The following is a 16,756-nucleotide window of genomic DNA, read 5'->3' on the forward strand; positions in this document are numbered from 1 at the left end:
ACCTCTAAAGTCAGCATGTCCTTGACCTCCCTCTCCAGGCTCTGGGCTGTTTTCCCAGTGACTCTGAATGGGGGACACCTGATGGGAGGACTGGCTCCCACCTCAGGGAAGAGTTCCACCTGGGGGTCTCCCCCCTTCACCTCCCAACCGTCCCTTACCAGGTCCAGGGGTCCCCTCACTCTCCTCCCACACAGCAGCTCAAAGGGAAGAACCCGGTGGATTCCTGGGGCACATCCCCATACCACAAGTGGGGCAGGTGCCTGTCCCCGTCCTGCGGATGCTGATTCATAAAAGTCCTCAGCACCATCCCTAGGGCCCCATAGACTCTCTCCACCAGCCCGTGGGATGGAGGGTCACCTGCAGAGGCCCAGGTGGGCCAGACCTCACCTTTCTCCCACCAGCCCTGGAGCCGGGCTGATAGGACATTGGACCCCTGGTCTGTAAGGACCCCGCTCTGCTGAAGATGGTCAGCAGCGCGTCTGCCCTGGTGTCTGCCTCGGTGGAGAACAGAGTCCCCGCCTCTGGGTAGCAGGTGGCGAGATCCACCACCCCCAGGACGTATTTGTTCCCCGACCAGGTCGCCTTGCTGAGGGGCCCCACTATGTCCAGAGCCCCCTTCTGGAGAGGTTCCTCTATGATGGGCAGGGGTCTCAAGGGAGCTTCAACCTTGTCCCAGCCTTCCCCACCCTCTGTCCGGGGTCGCAGGACCTGCCGTGCCGCGGGGTCAGAGGACCTGCCGTGCCACTGGGGTGGGTCCCCAAGGAAGACGGGTCGATCTGGTTCTGTGGGGAGTATCGGAAGCTTAAGGATATCACCGCGTCCGATGCCTACCCCAGGCCTAGGCCTGGTGAGATTCTAGACAAGCTGGGGGGGCTCACTACCTCCCTACTAAGGATCTCACCAAGGGCAACTGGCAGGAGCCTTTGGACCCAGATGCCAGGTTGAAATCTGCCTTCACCACCCCTTTGGGGCTCTCTGAGTTCCTGGTCCTGCCTTTCGACCTCGGGGGGGCGTCGGCCACCCCCCAGCACCGGGTGGATTGGCTACTGAGGGGGAGGGAGAACTTGGCCCTGGCGTACGTTGATGATACCTGTGTCTCTAGCCAGGCCTGGGAGGAACACGTGTCCCCAGTGAACAGGGGGCTGGGTCACCCGAAGCAGGCAGGACTGTCGGTAAAAGCAGGAAGGTGTAAAGTGGGGATGGCAGAGGTGTCGTACCTGGGCCACAAGGTGGGGAGCGGCTATCCAAGCCCAGAGCCGGCCATGGTCAAGATGGGGGCTTTTAAGCAAAAGAGCCCAATCGCAGCCCTCCAGATTGGAGCGCTGGGAGAAGACCCGATCCCAGTTTGAACCCCAGGGGTACTGGGGTGGCCAAAGGGCACGGGCCGCATAAACCTTCCCACATGCGGCCTGTGAGTGCTATTGACCACCCCCGACCTAAGGGAGGGCGTGAAACTGGAAGGGCCTGGTGTAACGCCCACCAAGGAACGGGAGAGATGCTGGGGCATCCATGGGAACGTTGGTGGCTTCGAACTTCCCCGGGTCACTGGCTAAAGTGACCCCACTCATTTCGATCTCGAAGGGGGGAGAGGTGTGACAAAGTGGGACTGTTCTTAATGTTTTCTCTGAATACTGTGTGGGTGCCTCAGTTTCCCCTATGCCTTTCTTAAGTATCTAGGTGGGGGGAATAAGGGGGTGGGATTGTTGCAGAGCCCTAGAGGGCAGGTGTGATGGTGTCTGCACAGAGAATGGCCGACACCCTGTCTCCTGGCGACTGATGGCCTGGGCCCCTCCTCTGCAAAGGTGCCGACTGAAGGGGCTGGAGAACAGAGAGATCAGGTGACCTCCTGGCCCGGGAGAGAGACAAAGGAGAGGAGGGGCTGGAGAGTTTCAGTTTGGAGCCGGCTGGGGAAATGGAGGGAGGCCCAGATGGGGCTCTGGCCTCCCTGTCCCCCAGGATGGACCTGACTGAGGGGTCCTGTTCTCTGCACCTGCAAGCTCTGTGTTAGACCATGTTCCTGTCGTCTAATAAACCTTCTGTTTTCCTGGCTCGCTGAGAGTCAAGTCTGTCTGCGGAGTTGGAGGGCAGGACCCTCTGGCTTCCCTAGAACCCCACCTGAGCAGACTCGCTGTGGGAAGCGCACGGAGGGGCAGAGGAGGCTGAATACTCCGAGGTCAGACCCAGGAAGGTCGAAGCTGTGTAAGCATCTTGCCTTTGGGACAGGCAGCTCCCAGAGAGGAGGCTCCCCCAGAGTCCTGCCTGGCTTTGTATGGAGCAGTTCCAGAGCATCGCCCGGGGACGCCGTAACAAGACAGTCCCAGTAAAACTCCCCTGCGACATCCCCAGGTGAATCCTCCCCACTCCCTGCTCTGTCACATCTTGTGCCAGCCAGCCCCCTGCCTTGGGGTCCTGGTCCTGAGGAGAGGCAGGCCAGCCCAGCTGCGTACTCGGCCCTGGCCCAGCCCCAGCCAAGGCAGTTGGAGGAGGGCGAGCCAGAGCCCAAGGGACGCCCAGCCCCATCCTGTGGGATGCCTCCAGCCGCCAGGGCCCATTCAACAGGCAACTCGCCTCGGCTGGGCACAGCCGCCATACTGCCCGTGCCCTATGCCCGCAGGCTGGAGGAATCGCCAGACCCCACTGCTTCTGTGCCCCTGTCCAAGCCCCAGCCAGGGAGAGCCCGAGGGCCCAGATCCACAGCTGCCCCTCCCCAGCCCCACACAGGGCATGCTGCCCCCCCACGCTCTCACCTGGGAGGCGGCGCAGGTCCCAAAGGCCCTGAAGATCACGTCCACCACCCTCTGTGAGGTCAGCACGTTGCCCCCGACCACGGCAGCCTCCGGGGATGGGTCCAGGATGGAGCCCTTGGGAATGAGAACTTGCACCGGGGCCAGGCAGCCCTGCCATGGGGGAGAGGGCGTCAGGCTGCCCTGAGCACCCCCACCCTCTGCCCTCCACCGAACTGGGGCTGAACCCACTGCTCCAGGCAAGTGCACAGACACAGGGGGCACAGAGAGAGCCTACAGCTCCCAGCGCGCCCTGTGCCAGCCCCGGGGACACCCAGAGACCGCAGCTCCCAGCGCGCCCTGTCCCAGCCCCGGGGACACCCAGAGAGCCTACAGCTCCCAGCGCGCCCTGTCCCAGCCCCGGCCCCACCCAGAGACCGCAGCTCCCAGCGCGCCCTGTGCCACCCCGGCCCCACCCAGAGACCGCAGCTCCCAGCGCGCCCTGTCCCAGCCCTGGCCCCACCCAGAGACCGCAGCTCCCAGCGCGCCCTGTCCCAGCCCCGGCCCCACCCAGAGACCGCAGCTCCCAGCGTGCCCTGTCCCAGCCCCGGCCCCACCCAGAGACCGCAGCTCCCAGCGCGCCCTGTCCCAGCCCCGGGGACACCCAGAGACCGCAGCTCCCAGCGCGCCCTGTCCCAGACCCGGCCCTACCCAGAGACCGCAGCTCCCAGCGCGCCCTGTCCCAGCCCCGGGGACACCCAGAGACCGCAGCTCCCAGCGCGCCCTGTCCCAGCCCCGGCCCCACCCAGAGACCGCAGCTCCCAGCGCGCCCTGTCCCAGCCCCGGCCCCACACAGAGACCGCAGCTCCCAGCGCGCCCTGTCCCAGCCCCGGGGACACCCAGAGACCGCAGCTCCCAGCGCGCCCTGTCCCAGCCCCGGCCCCACCCAGAGACCGCAGCTCCCAGCGCGCCCTGTCCCAGCCCCGGCCCCACCCAGAGACCGCAGCTCCCAGCGCGCCCTGTCCCAGCCCCGGCCCCACCCAGAGACCGCAGCTCCCAGCGCGCCCTGTCCCAGCCATGGCCCCACCCAGAGACCGCAGCTCCCAGCGCGCCCTGTCCCAGCCCTGGCCCCACCCAGAGACCGCAGCTCCCAGCGCGCCCTGTCCCAGCCCCGGCCCTACCCAGAGACCGCAGCTCCCAGCGCGCCCTGTCCCAGCCCCGGCCCCACACAGAGACCGCAGCTCCCAGCGCGCCCTGTCCCAGCCCCGGGGACACCCAGAGACCGCAGCTCCCAGCACGCCCTGTCCCAGCCCCGGGGACACCCAGAGACCGCAGCTCCCAGCGCGCCCTGTCCCAGCCCTGGGGACACCCAGAGACCGCAGCTCCCAGCGCGCCCTGTCCCAGCCCCGGGGACACCCAGAGACCGCAGCTCCCAGCGCGCCCTGTCCCAGCCCCGGCCCCACCCAGAGACCGCAGCTCCCAGCGCGCCCTGTCCCAGCCCCGGGGACACCCAGAGACCGCAGCTCCCAGCGCGCCCTGTCCCAGCCCCGGCCCCACCCAGAGACCGCAGCTCCCAGCGCGCCCTGTCCCAGCCCCGGGGACACCCAGAGACCGCAGCTCCCAGCGCGCCCTGTCCCAGCCCTGGGGACACCCAGAGACCGCAGCTCCCAGCGCGCCCTGTCCCAGCCCTGGGGACACCCAGAGACCGCAGCTCCCAGCGCGCCCTGTCCCAGCCCCGGCCCCACCCAGAGACCGCAGCTCCCAGCGCGCCCTGTCCCAGCCCCGGGGACACCCAGAGACCGCAGCTCCCAGCGCGCCCTGTCCCAGCCCCGGCCCCGGCCCCACGCTCCCTTCTGCCCTGCAGACCGCTCCTGGGCCCACCTGGTTGAGCGGGATGTCCTGGCCCACCATGCAGCGCAAACAGTAGATCAGTGCCGAGAGGGTGATGGCGCGGGGCGCGTTGCAGTTTCCATGCACCTCGGGGCCCGAGCCGGAGAAATCAAACACAGCACTGCCCTGCGGAGAGCCGGGCTCAGAACGGGCTCCGCGCGCCCTGCCCCCTAGGCAGGGTCAGCCCAGCATCCACCCCCCCACTCTGGGGTCAGCCCAGAAGCCTGGCCCTCCTTCATTCCAGCCCCTCTCCCCCCATCCTGGGTCACCCCAGCACCCACCTCCCCCATCAGAGTTGCCCCAACCTCCTAGCTCCTCCCCCACAGATTCACCCCCCCTGGAGTCACCCCCAGCCCCATTCCTGCTCACCCATCAGATGGGAGTTTACCTCTGCCACTGGGTCCCCCACCTTTGGGTTAACTCTCCTCCCGCCAGCTGGATCCCCCCCAACTCTCTCAACCTCCTGCTACCCCCCCCCAGTTCCTCCCCCTGCAGATCCCCCGACATCAGCCCCGACCCCCAGCAGAGGGGCCTGGCTCACCTCCTGTGGGTCCACCTCCACCGTCAGCCGGATGGGGGAGCCGTCGTCCATGTGATCCTGAGCCTGCACCACCATGGGGCGCGTCGCCCCCCCCCAGCGAGCAGCGAAGCCCTTCAGCATGTCCCGCACCGCCACCTCTGCATTGGCCTGTGGGGCAGGGCAGGGCAGTGAGGTGGGGGGGGCTGCCCCAGGGCTGGGGCACAGCTGGGAACGGGACGTGGAGGGCAGGGGAGCCTGGGCTCCTGCTCCTTTGCACAGAGATCGGGGCACAGCAGCCCCAGGACCCCAGACCAGGCCCCTCCCCGCTTACCTGGATGTGTGCCATGTAGGCCTGCACCACCTCCAGCCCGTACTGGCCAATCAGCTCGCTCACCAGCTGGATCCCCTTCTGATTGGCCGCCACCTGCGCCCGCAGGTCCGACAGGTTGTCCTGCAGCTGGCGGGTGCCATTGCCGCCTGGGATGCGGCCGGGAGCCAGCAGGGCCTCGGTCACAGCTGCTGAGCGGAGGGGCAGGTGCGAGCGGGCCCCTGGAGACGGGGCCGGCAGGCACCACGGGCTGCACTGCATGCTGGGATATTCACGCCCCCCGGGGCGCACTGACGGGGCAGGACGGTGCTATCCGGGGGGCGAGATCTACCCACTCCCCAGCCTGGGGCATTGGGGGAGGCAAACACCCAGTGAACAAATCCTGCCTCCCCCCCGCAGGGCTCGGAGACGGAGCCCGCTCGCCCGGCTGGCGCGGAAGGGGAGCTCGTGCCAGGGTCAGGAGGATGGCTCCCCTGGGGCCAGAGAGTAGGGATCCCTTTGGGGGTCTCCCATCCACATGCGGATCTAGCCCAAGGCTGCTTAGCTGCTCCCCCCAGCTCATACATGCAGCCCCCATCCTGTCCCCGCAGACTCACCCTCCTCCTGGAAGATTCCGTCCTTCACCAGCTTAAAGGAGACGAAGACGGCGCCTTCCTCCTGCAGCGCCTTGGAGTGAGGGGGCATGGAGCCGGGCGTGATGCCCCCAATGTCCGCATGATGCCCGCGGCTGGCTACGAAGAACACGGGCCTTGGCATCCCTGGCCAGAACACCTGGGAGGGGAGAGCAGCTGGAATCGGAGCCAGGGACCCTGCAGGGGCTCAGGACAGGGCATTGCAAGGTGTGGGGCAACCCCCACACGCTGCCCCTGCCTTTGGCCTACCCACTGCCCTGAGTCACCAGCCTGCCAGCCCTGCTTGGCCCCTGCCCTCTCTGCTGAGGCCACAGTGCCCTGGGGGCTGGCACCTCTGGGGTGGGGACAACTGCCTGCTCAGGAATGGGCTGAGACCCATAAACTCATGTCACACAGGGGCCCCAGGGCTGCCCCCCAAAGAATGGCTTCTGGCTGGATCTGTGTGACGAAGCAGGACTGTTCTTAATGTTTCCTCTGAATAATGTGGGGTGCCTTAGTTTCCCCTATGCAGTTCTTAAGTATCTAGGTGGTGGGATAGGGGTGTATGATCACTGCAGAGCCCTAGAGGGCAGGTGTGTGCAGGGGTCTGGACACAGAGAATGGCCGACACCCTGTTTCCTGGCAACTGATGGCCTGGGCCCTTCCCCCCTGCAAGGTGAGAGCTAAAGGGTTGGAGAACAAAGGAATCCGTTGATCTCCTGGCCCGGGAAAGGGACAAAGACCAGGGGAGGAGGGGCTGGAGGGAGTTTCAGTTTGGGGCTGGCTGGGACATGGAGCGAAGTGCAGATGCGGTTGTCTGGCTCACGGCCCCCCAAAATGGACCCAGCTGAGGGGTCCCGTTCTCTGCACCTGCAAGCTCTGTGTTAGACCATGTTCCTGTCGTCTAATAAACCTTCTGTTTTCCTGGCTGGCTGAGAGTCAAGTATGTCTGCAGAGTTGGGGGGCAGGACCCTCTGGCTTCCCCAAGACCCCACCTGGGTGGACTTGCTGGGGGAAGCGCACGGAGGGGCAGAAGATGCTGAATGCTCCAAGGTCAGACCCAGGAAGGTGGAAGCCGGGTGAGCTGTGTGTCCTGAAGACAGGCTGCTCCCAGAAAGGAGACTTCCCCAGAGTCCTGCCTGGCTTCATGGGGAGCAGTTCCAGAGCATCGCCCGGGGACTCTGTGACAATCTGACATGGGGAGCTGCAGCCCAGAGGCACCAGCTGCCCCTTGCCCGGGCCCTGCCGGTGGTACTCACAGGTGTGATGACAGTCAGGTCTGGGAGGTGGCTGCCCCCCGCACATGGGTGGTTGCTGAGGATCACGTCGCCCTCGTTCAGGTCAGCCCCGAGGTTCCGGATCTGAAACGGCACCGAGAGCGGTGCTCAGGGGCCGTCCAGGGGGCTGGCCAGCCCTGGGGGAGCCGCAGGCCCAGCCCTCAAAGCGCAGAGCCAGGGCGCAGGGGGATGCCAAAGAGATGTGTGCCGGGGTTGCACCTACCTGGAACTGGACAGTCTCCTGCATGGCCCCCAGGTGCACCGGGATGTGGGGAGCGTTGGACACCAGCCCCCCATCCGGCCCAAAGAGGGCACACGAGAAGTCAAGCCGCTCCTTGATGTTGGTGGAGATGGCCGTTCTCTGCAGGATCCGGCCCATCTGCTCTGCAGGGCGAGATGAAGCGACTGCTACCAACCCCGAGGAGGGAGCCATTCCATAGGAACCCCCAGCCCCAAGGGCACCCCCACAGCCATGCAACTCCCCTTCCCAGAACCTAGGCAGCTCAGCAGACCAGGCAGAGTCCCCCCACATCCTTGGCTCCAGCTGGCATCACGGGTCCGTCTCTCCCCCACTTCCCCAGCACCAACCTGTCTGCACGTTACACACTCTCTGTGCAAGAGCCTTCTTCACCACAGCTCCAGTGCCTCTAGGCCTCTGTATCATGGACCCGGCAGCTCCTCCCAAATCTCAGCCACAAACACATCACCTCCCTGTCCAACATGCCTCTCGGTGCCCCACACCCCCTGACTGAACTGGGGCAGCCCTTGGGCGACAGTTTGTTTAAAAGATGCTATGTGAAAGGCAGCTGCCTCTGGGGTGGGGCACGGAACGGCTGGGTAACAGCCACACAGCAGGGCTGGTCAGCAGCTTGGGACAGGTAGTGAAGGAGAGTCTGTGCTCCAGCTGAAGCCCCAGGGGGAATTTGGAGAGGCAGAAGGAGCTCCACCTGATTAGAATGGGGCCAGGACAGTGGGGTTAACACGCCGACTCTGGGGTACGTGGGCCAGAGACCCTAGCAACACTTCCAGCCGCGGAGCACCCTCTAGCGCTGCACTGGGGTCAGCCCCAACTGCAAGGGGACCGTGTCCCCTACTGGGCCCACATGCTGCTCCCAGCAGCTTCTGGCATCCTGGGAAGTCTCCCATCCAAGCACTGCCCTGCCCAGTCCCCCTGGCTTGTGGGATGGGCCCAGCTGAGAGCACTGGAAGTGGGGATTTTCTGTAGTATTTTTATGAAGCCTAAATGTGGCTCAGTTTCCTCTATATGGCAACCGTCATGGGGGAGGGGAGAAAAGGGCTGTTTTGTCTGAAATGGTGATTGGGCTGGGGAGGCCTAGTGGCCGGAGCCAGACTCAGGCATCGGACTGGGCTTGGTGTGAGAGCAGGGCTGGAGCAGGACTAGGAACAGGGTGGGCCTGGGCCCAAGAGCAGGGCTGGAGCAGGCGAAGTCTGGGGGGCTCTGTTGTCACTGCCGGGCAGGAGAGAGTTCCAAGCCCTGGAGTCACACTGAGCAGACTGAGCTGCTGCTCCTCCCGTGGGGCTTATGTTCCTGCCCTGGGAGTCACAGCCCAGCTCCTGGCTTGTGGGCTGGTACCTGGACCAGGAGTGACTCCTCACCTCCCATGTGCTCTCAGGGCAGGCTGAGGCCTGGGTAGGAATGGTGCCCAGCTGCCTGAGCCGGGAGGGGTCACTGGAAAGGACTAGCCCAGCCGACCCCAAAGCAGTGAACAATGGAAAAGCCTGCAGCAGGACATTGATACCTGGCACCCATGGCCTAGGGGGAGAGGGGTTTCCCCACCACTCTGCAGGGAGGCTGAGCAAAGACCCCCCAGCTGGAGGACACAGGCCTGGGGGGGGGAGTAGGCTGCTGAAGGGAGTCAGGGCTCTCATCTGGGAACTGCCCAAGGAGATCAGACTGAGAGCTTGTCTACACTTAAAGCACGAGCCATGCTGCTGTAGCACGTCAGTGTAGACACCACCTACCCCCGGAAGGGGTTCTTCGCTTGGCATAGCTAATCCACCTCCCCGAGAGACGGCAGCTGGGTCGACAGAAGAATTCTTCCATCGATCTAGCTCTGTCTCCACGGGTTGTCTTAATTATGCCATGCGGGGGGAGGGATTTTTCACACACCTCACTAACGTTTTTAAACCAACCTGATTTTCTGGTGTCGACCAGGCCTGAGCGAGAGACAGCCTGAGCATGGAACTGACGGCAGCTCAGCCTGGCTCTGGGCTAACCGGCAGGGACTCGGACTGTGCTTTAACCAGTCACACGAGTGAAATGCCTGCAAGCATCATGGACATTTTTTACAAAAACCATAATAGAGGCTCAAACTACATGTATACCCCACAGGAGAAAACAAAAAGAAGTAAGAGGACCAAAGAAATGCCACCATGGCTAAACCAGAGAGCAAAAGAGGTGGGTAGAGACAAAAAGACAGCTTTTAAAATTGGAAGTCAAATCCTGCTGAGGAAAATAGAGAGGAACATAAACTGTGGTAAGTCATGTGCAGAAGTATGATTAGGCAGGCCAAAAAACAATTTGAAGACACAAAAACTAACAGCAAGTATATCGAGAGGCAGGAAACCTGCCAAACAACCAGTGGGGCCACTGGACGATCGAGGTGCCAAAGGAGCACCCAAGGGGGATAAGGCCATTGCAGAGAAGCTACATGAATTCTTTGCATCGGTCTTCACAGCTGAGGATGTGAGGGAGATTCCCAAACCTGAGCCAGTCTTTTTAGGTGACAAATCTGAGGAACTGTCCCAGATTAAGGTGTCATAAGAGGAGGTTTTGGAACAAACTGATAAACTAAACAGGAATAAATTACCAGGACCAAATGGGATTCACCCAAGAGTTCTGAAGGAATGCAAATGTGAAATTGCAGGACTGCTAACTGTGGTCTGTAACCTCTCATTTCAACCTGCTTCTGTACCAGATGACTGGAAGGTAGCTAATATGACACGCAATTTTTAAAAAGGCTCCAGGGGTGATCCCAGCAATTACAGGCCGGTGAGCCTGACTTCAGTACCAGTCAAATTGATTGAAACTATAGTAAAGAACAGAATTATCAGACACACAGATGAACACGATTTGCTGGGGAAGAGTCAACCTGGCATTTGTAAAGGGAAGTCATGCCTCCCCAATCTACTAGAGTTCTTTGAGGGGTCAACAAACATAGAATCATAGAATCATAGAATATCAGGGTTGGAAGGGACCCCAGAAGGTCATCTAGTCCAACCCCCTGCTCAAAGCAGGACCAATTCCCAGTTAAATCATCCCAGCCAGGGCTTTGTCAAGCCTGACCTTAAAAACCTCTAAGGAAGGAGATTCTACCACCTCCCTAGGTAACGCATTCCAGTGTTTCACCACCCTCCTAGTGAAAAAGTTTTTCCTAATATCCAATCTAAACCTCCCCCACTGCAACTTGAGACCATTACTCCTCGTTCTGTCATCTGCTACCATTGAGAACAGTCTAGAGCCATCCTCTTTGGAACCCCCTTTCAGGTAGTTGAAAGCAGCTATCAAATCCCCCCTCAGTCTTCTCTTCTGCAGGCTAAACAATCCCAGCTCCCTCAGCCTCTCCTCATAACTCATGTGTTCCAGTCCCCTAATCATTTTTGTTGCCCTTCGCTGGACTCTCTCCAATTTATCCACATCCTTCTTGAAGTGTGGGGCCCAAAACTGGACACAGTACTCCAGATGAGGCCTCACCAATGTCGAATAGAGGGGAACGATCACGTCCCTCGATCTGCTCGCTATGCCCCTACTTATACATCCCAAAATGCCATTGGCCTTCTTGGCAACAAGGGCACACTGCTGACTCATATCCAGCTTCTCGTCCACTGTCACCCCTAGGTCCTTTTCCGCAGAACTGCTGCCTAGCCATTCGGTCCCTAGTCTGTAGCTGTGCATTGGGTTCTTCCGTCCTAAGTGCAGGACCCTGCACTTATCCTTATTGAACCTCATCAGATTCCTTTTGGCCCAATCTTCCAATTGGTCTAGGTCCTTCTGTATCCTATCCCTCCCCTCCAGCGTATCTACCACTCCTCCCAGTTTAGTATCATCCGCAAATTTGCTGAGAGTGCAATCCACACCATCCTCCAGATCATTTATGGAGATATTGAATAAAACCGGCCCCAGGACCGACCCTTGGGGCACTCCACTTGATACCGGCTGCCAACTAGACATGGAGCCATTGATCACTACCCGTTGAGCCCGACAATCTAGCCAGCTTTCTACCCACCTTATAGTGCATTCATCCAGCCCATACTTCCTTAACTTGCTGACAAGAATACTATGGGAGACCGTGTCAAAAGCTTTGCTAAAGTCAAGAAACAATACATCCACTGCTTTCCCTTCATCCACAGAACCAGTAATCTCATCATAAAAGGCGATTAGATTAGTCAGGCATGACCTTCCCTTGGTGAATCCATGCTGGCTGTTCCTGATCACTTTCCTCTCATGCAAGTGCTTCAGGATTGATTCTTTGAGGACCTGCTCCATGATTTTTCCAGGGACTGAGGTGAGGCTGACTGGCCTGTAGTTCCCAGGATCTTCCTTCTTCCCTTTTTTAAAGATTGGCACTACATTAGCCTTTTTCCAGTCATCCGGGACTTCCCCGGTTCGCCACGAGTTTTCAAAGATAATGGCCAGTGGCTCTGCAATCACAGCCGCCAATTCCTTCAGCACTCTCGGATGCAACTCGTCCGGCCCCATGGACTTGTGCACGTGGACAAGTGGGATCCAGTGGACATAGCTGTGACGAAGTGGGACTGTTCTTAATGTTTCCTCCGAATAGTGTGGGCGTGCCTCAGTTTCCCCTATGCAGTTCTTAAGTATCTAGGTGGTGGGATAAGGGTGTGACATGGAGTGAAGTGCAGGCGTGCTTGTCTGGCTCACTGCCCCCCCAAAATGGACCCAGCTGAGGGGTCCTGTTCTCTGCACCTGCAAGCTCTGTTTTAGACCATGTTCCTGTCGTCTAATAAACCTTCTGTTTTACTGGTTGGCTGAGAGTCACGTCTGACTGCGGAGTTGGGGGGCAGGACCCTCTGGCATCCCCAGGAGCCCCGCATGAGCGGACTTGCTGTGGGAAGCGCCCGGGGGGGCAGAGGAGGCTGAATGCTCCGAGGTCAGACCCAGGAAGGGGGAAGCTGGGTGAGCTGTGTGTCCTGAAAACAGGCTGCTCACAGAAAGGAGACTTCCCCAGAGTCCTGACTGGCTTCATGGGGAGCAGTTCCAGAGCATCACCCAGGGACTCCGTGACAATAGCATACTTGGACTTTGAGAAAGCCTTTGACAAGGTCCCTCACCAAAGGCTCTTAAGCAAAGAAAGCTGCCATGGGATAAGAGGAAGGTCCTCTCAGGGATCAGTAACTGTTAAAAGATAGGAAACAAAGGGTAGAAATAAAAGGTCAGTTTTCACAGAGAGAGGTAAATATCAGGGTCCCCCAAGGATCTATACCGGGACCTGTGCTGTTCAACATATTCATAACTGATCTGGAAAAACGGTAAACAGTGAGGTGGCAAAGTTTGCAGATAACACTAAATTAATCAAGATAGTTAAGTCCCAGGCAGTCTGCGAAGAGTTACTGTGACGTTACTGATATAACCTGGGACCGTATAAATCATTGTTGCAACCACCGTTATCTATTTTCAGCAATATTGTACAAAGGTTGCCGTATAAGGTGTCTATGGAAAGGTTATGGCTTGCTGATCATGATTATGCTGTCTGCATGCAGGCATCATTTTTGCAGTTAAAGTTATGAATATTAGCTCTGTACTGGTATCTTGATGTGTTTTGTTTCCAAGAAGCCTTCGTAAAGCATTTGGTCAGCTTCTTGAAAGGAATTTGCAAGTTAAGTGCCCTATCAAGAAACACTTAACTGACAATAGACCATGGGAGACTCCAATCCACATAAGAAGTCTTCCTGGAGACGTTCAGGATAGCATGTGGGCAATGGCTGCCACCTGTAAAAACTGAGTCATGCATGGACATGTGACTCCAAACTCCATTTTTGCTGTAATTTTCCACGGTAAGAACAAAGAGGGGTTCTTACACCTGGAGGAGACTATAAAAGGCTGATGCCTCATCTCCATCTGGTCTTCAGTCCTGCTTCTTACCTCTGGAGGGACTTTCCTACAGACTGAAGCTCTAAGCAAAGGACTGAAGGACCCATCCCAGCTGGGGATGTTCTCCAGAGATTGGATTTGAACCTGCAGTTTATTCCCTCACTGCTGCAAGCCTGAACCAAGAACTTGGCCGTTCCTGTCTGTCATTGATTCCATTTCACCCATTCTAGCTCTCATCTCTATCCTTTTCCTTTTCTGGATAAACCTTTAGATTTTAGATTCGAAAGGATCGGCAGCAATGTGATTTGTGGGTAAGAGCTGATTTGTATATTGACCTGGGTCTGGGGCTTGGTCCTTTGGGATCGAAATAACCTCTTTTCTCTTACTGGGGTATTGGTTTTCATAACCATCTGTCCCCATAACGAGTGGCCCTGGTGGTGATACTGGGAAACTGGAGTGTCTAAGGCAGGGGTCGGCAACCTATGGCACGCGTGCCAAAGACGGCATGCGAGCTGATTTTTAATGGCACGCTCCTGCCTGCCAGGTCCCAGCCGCTGGCCCTGCTCAGCCTGCTGCCGAACCCAGGCCGGGATCCCGGCAGGCAGCAGTGAGCCATTAAAAATCCTGCCTGCCCCGGCCCGCTCTTCTCCCCCGCCCCTCCTCTGTTCCCTCCCTGCGGCCGATCAGCTGACTGCCCTTGGCCCTTGCGAGGGAGGGGGGAAGCCGAGCTGCAGCTGTGCTCACTGCTCTGGGGAGGAGGTGGAGAAGAGGTGGGGACGGGGCCTTGGGGAAGGGGTTGGAATCCGCATATCCCTTCCAGCCTCCTGCCGTGAGCCGCTCAGGGCAAGGGGCTGGGCGCACCCCCACGACCCCGGCCCACACCCCAAGCCCTCTGCCCTGACCCCTGCACCTCTCCCACAAACACCCAGCCCTCTGCCCTGACCCCTGCACCCCCCCACAACCCCAGCCCTGACTCCAGCACCCCCCATACATACCCAGCTCCCCCACACCCCTTGCCCTGACTCCTGCACCCTCCTCACACACCCCCAGCCCCCCACACACCCCATGTCCTGACTCTTGCACCCCGCACATCCCACCCCCACTCCTCGCACTAAATGGGAGCTCCTGCATCACCACCCCACCTCCCCACCTGCACCCCTCGCACCAAATGGGAGCTGCCCAGGTAAGCACTCCACACCCAAACCTCCTGCCCCAACCCTGAGCCCCCTCCTCATTCTAGCCAGACCCTACACCTCAACCCCCAGCCTGCTCCTTCACCCCCAGCCCTGTGCAGAGAGAGAGGAAGAGAATGGGCTAGAACCAGGGAGAAGGTAGGTACCCACTCTATATGGGCAGGGCCAGGATCCCAGACCAGCAACGGGCTGAGCGGGGCCTGCAGCTGGGACCCTGGCTGACAGGAGCCGGCGGACAGAACCCCAGACCGGCAGCGGGCTGAGTGGCAGCGGGCTGAGCCGCTCAGCGCACTGCTGGTCTGGGGTCCCAGCCACTGGCCCCGCTCAGCCCGCTGCCGGTCTGGGGTCCTGGCTGCCGGCCCCTTGCCAGCCGGGGTCCCAGCCCAGGCCCCGCTCAGCCCGCTGCCGGTCTGGGGTCCTGGCTGCCGGCCCCTTGCCAGCCGGGGTCCCAGCCCAGGCCCCGCTCAGCCCGCTGCCGGTCTGGGGTCCTGGCTGCCGGCCCCTTGCCAGCCGGGGTCCCAGCCCAGGCCCCGCTCAGCCCGCTGCCGGTCTGGGGTCCTGGCTGCCGGCCCCTTGCCAGCCGGGGTCCCAGCCCAGGCCCCGCTCAGCCCGCTGCCGGTCTGGGGTCCTGGCTGCCGGCCCCTTGCCAGCCGGGGTCCCAGCCCAGGCCCCGCTCAGCCCGCTGCCGGTCTGGGGTCCTGGCTGCCGGCCCCTTGCCAGCCGGGGTCCCAGCCCAGGCCCCGCTCAGCCCGCTGCCGGTCTGGGGTCCTGGCTGCCGGCCCCTTGCCAGCCGGGGTCCCAGCCCAGGCCCCGCTCAGCCCGCTGCCGGTCTGGGGTCCTGGCTGCCGGCCCCTTGCCAGCCGGGGTCCCAGCCCAGGCCCCGCTCAGCCCGCTGCCGGTCTGGGGTCCTGGCTGCCGGCCCCTTGCCAGCCGGGGTCCCAGCCCAGGCCCCGCTCAGCCCGCTGCCGGTCTGGGGTCCTGGCTGCCGGCCCCTTGCCAGCCGGGGTCCCAGCCCAGGCCCCGCTCAGCCCGCTGCCGGTCTGGGGTCCTGGCTGCCGGCCCCTTGCCAGCCGGGGTCCCAGCCCAGGCCCCGCTCAGCCTGCTGCCGGCCTAGGTGAACGGAAGCCCAGGCTGGCAGTGTGCTGAGCGGGCCAGCGGTGTAAGATCAGCATTTTAATTTAATTTTAAATGAAGCTTCTTAAACATTTTGAAACCCTTGTTTACTTTACATACGACAATAGTTTAGTTCTATAATATATAGACCTATAGAGAGAGACCCTCTAAAAACGTTAAAATGTATGACTGGCAGGCGAAACCTTAAATGAAAGTGAATCGATGAAGACTCGGCTCACCGCTTCTGAAAGGCTGCCGACCCCTCCTCTAAGGGAATTGCTTGTGTGACTTGTGGTTAGCCAGTGGGGTGAGACCAAAGTCCTCTCTGGCTGGCTGGTTTGGTTTGCCTTGGTGTGCACGGGAACCCCAGCCTGAGGCCGTGACTGCCCTGCTTGAAGCAGTTTGTCCTGAACGGACACTCTCAGGCGGGTCCCGCTGGGACCCGCCTCGTCACAGGTGCAAAGGGATCTCCCAAACGGGGGCGAGTGGCTGCTAGTGATGCAATGCAGTATTTAGGCTGAGACAGAATTCCGGGTTTTTTATCTGTGGCTGCGTACGGTGTACAGCTCCTCCCGCAAGCCAAGGCCAAGGAACCAGTGAGGAGGGGCAAAGGGAGATGAGGGGGAGGCATAAGAAACACTAAAAGCCAAAGAAAAGCCTGGCCTCACTCCCTACCCTTCCCTCAAAAGAGGTACAAAAGAGGTGGCACGGAAGCCCCCAGACTCACAACCCTCCAAAATGGAACAGGACCATAAACTGTAAAGGGTGGTGCCAGGCGTGCTCTACAGGTATAACTGCCCTGTTAATAAAGAGGAGGGGGACAGGGAACAGCTCTGCTGGTGTACAGAGTGCGGATTATGCTTGCTTGGTAACCCCAATAACCATCACATTGCCTGCACGTCGGACTCTGGCCTTCTGCTTTCTGTCTGGGTGACAAGAACCAAGGGAGGACGAGAGGAAGCCCTAACATGGGCAACAGAATGGCAGGTGAAATTCAATGGTGATAAATGCAAAGTAATGCACATTGG

At 60.3% G+C, this 16,756-nt stretch overlaps 1 protein-coding gene across 1 annotated transcript in view; it reads right to left on the minus strand.

Annotated features, from left to right (window-relative positions):
• The window catches only part of OPLAH (5-oxoprolinase, ATP-hydrolysing), a 49,037-nt gene that overhangs the window by 7,042 nt on the left and 25,239 nt on the right, over positions 1-16,756 (minus strand). The window contains exons 16-22 of the mRNA XM_073329809.2: positions 7,573-7,733; positions 7,332-7,433; positions 6,058-6,232; positions 5,465-5,649; positions 5,155-5,301; positions 4,605-4,739; positions 2,748-2,897 (exon numbers count right to left, since the gene is read on the minus strand). Of these exons, the coding sequence (XP_073185910.1) occupies positions 2,748-2,897; positions 4,605-4,739; positions 5,155-5,301; positions 5,465-5,649; positions 6,058-6,232; positions 7,332-7,433; positions 7,573-7,733 (1,055 nt within the window). The remainder of the gene's footprint in view (positions 1-2,747; positions 2,898-4,604; positions 4,740-5,154; positions 5,302-5,464; positions 5,650-6,057; positions 6,233-7,331; positions 7,434-7,572; positions 7,734-16,756) is intronic.

Source organism: Lepidochelys kempii, chromosome 2 (genome assembly GCF_965140285.1).
Source record: "Lepidochelys kempii isolate rLepKem1 chromosome 2, rLepKem1.hap1, whole genome shotgun sequence".
NCBI lineage: Eukaryota > Metazoa > Chordata > Testudines > Cheloniidae > Lepidochelys > Lepidochelys kempii.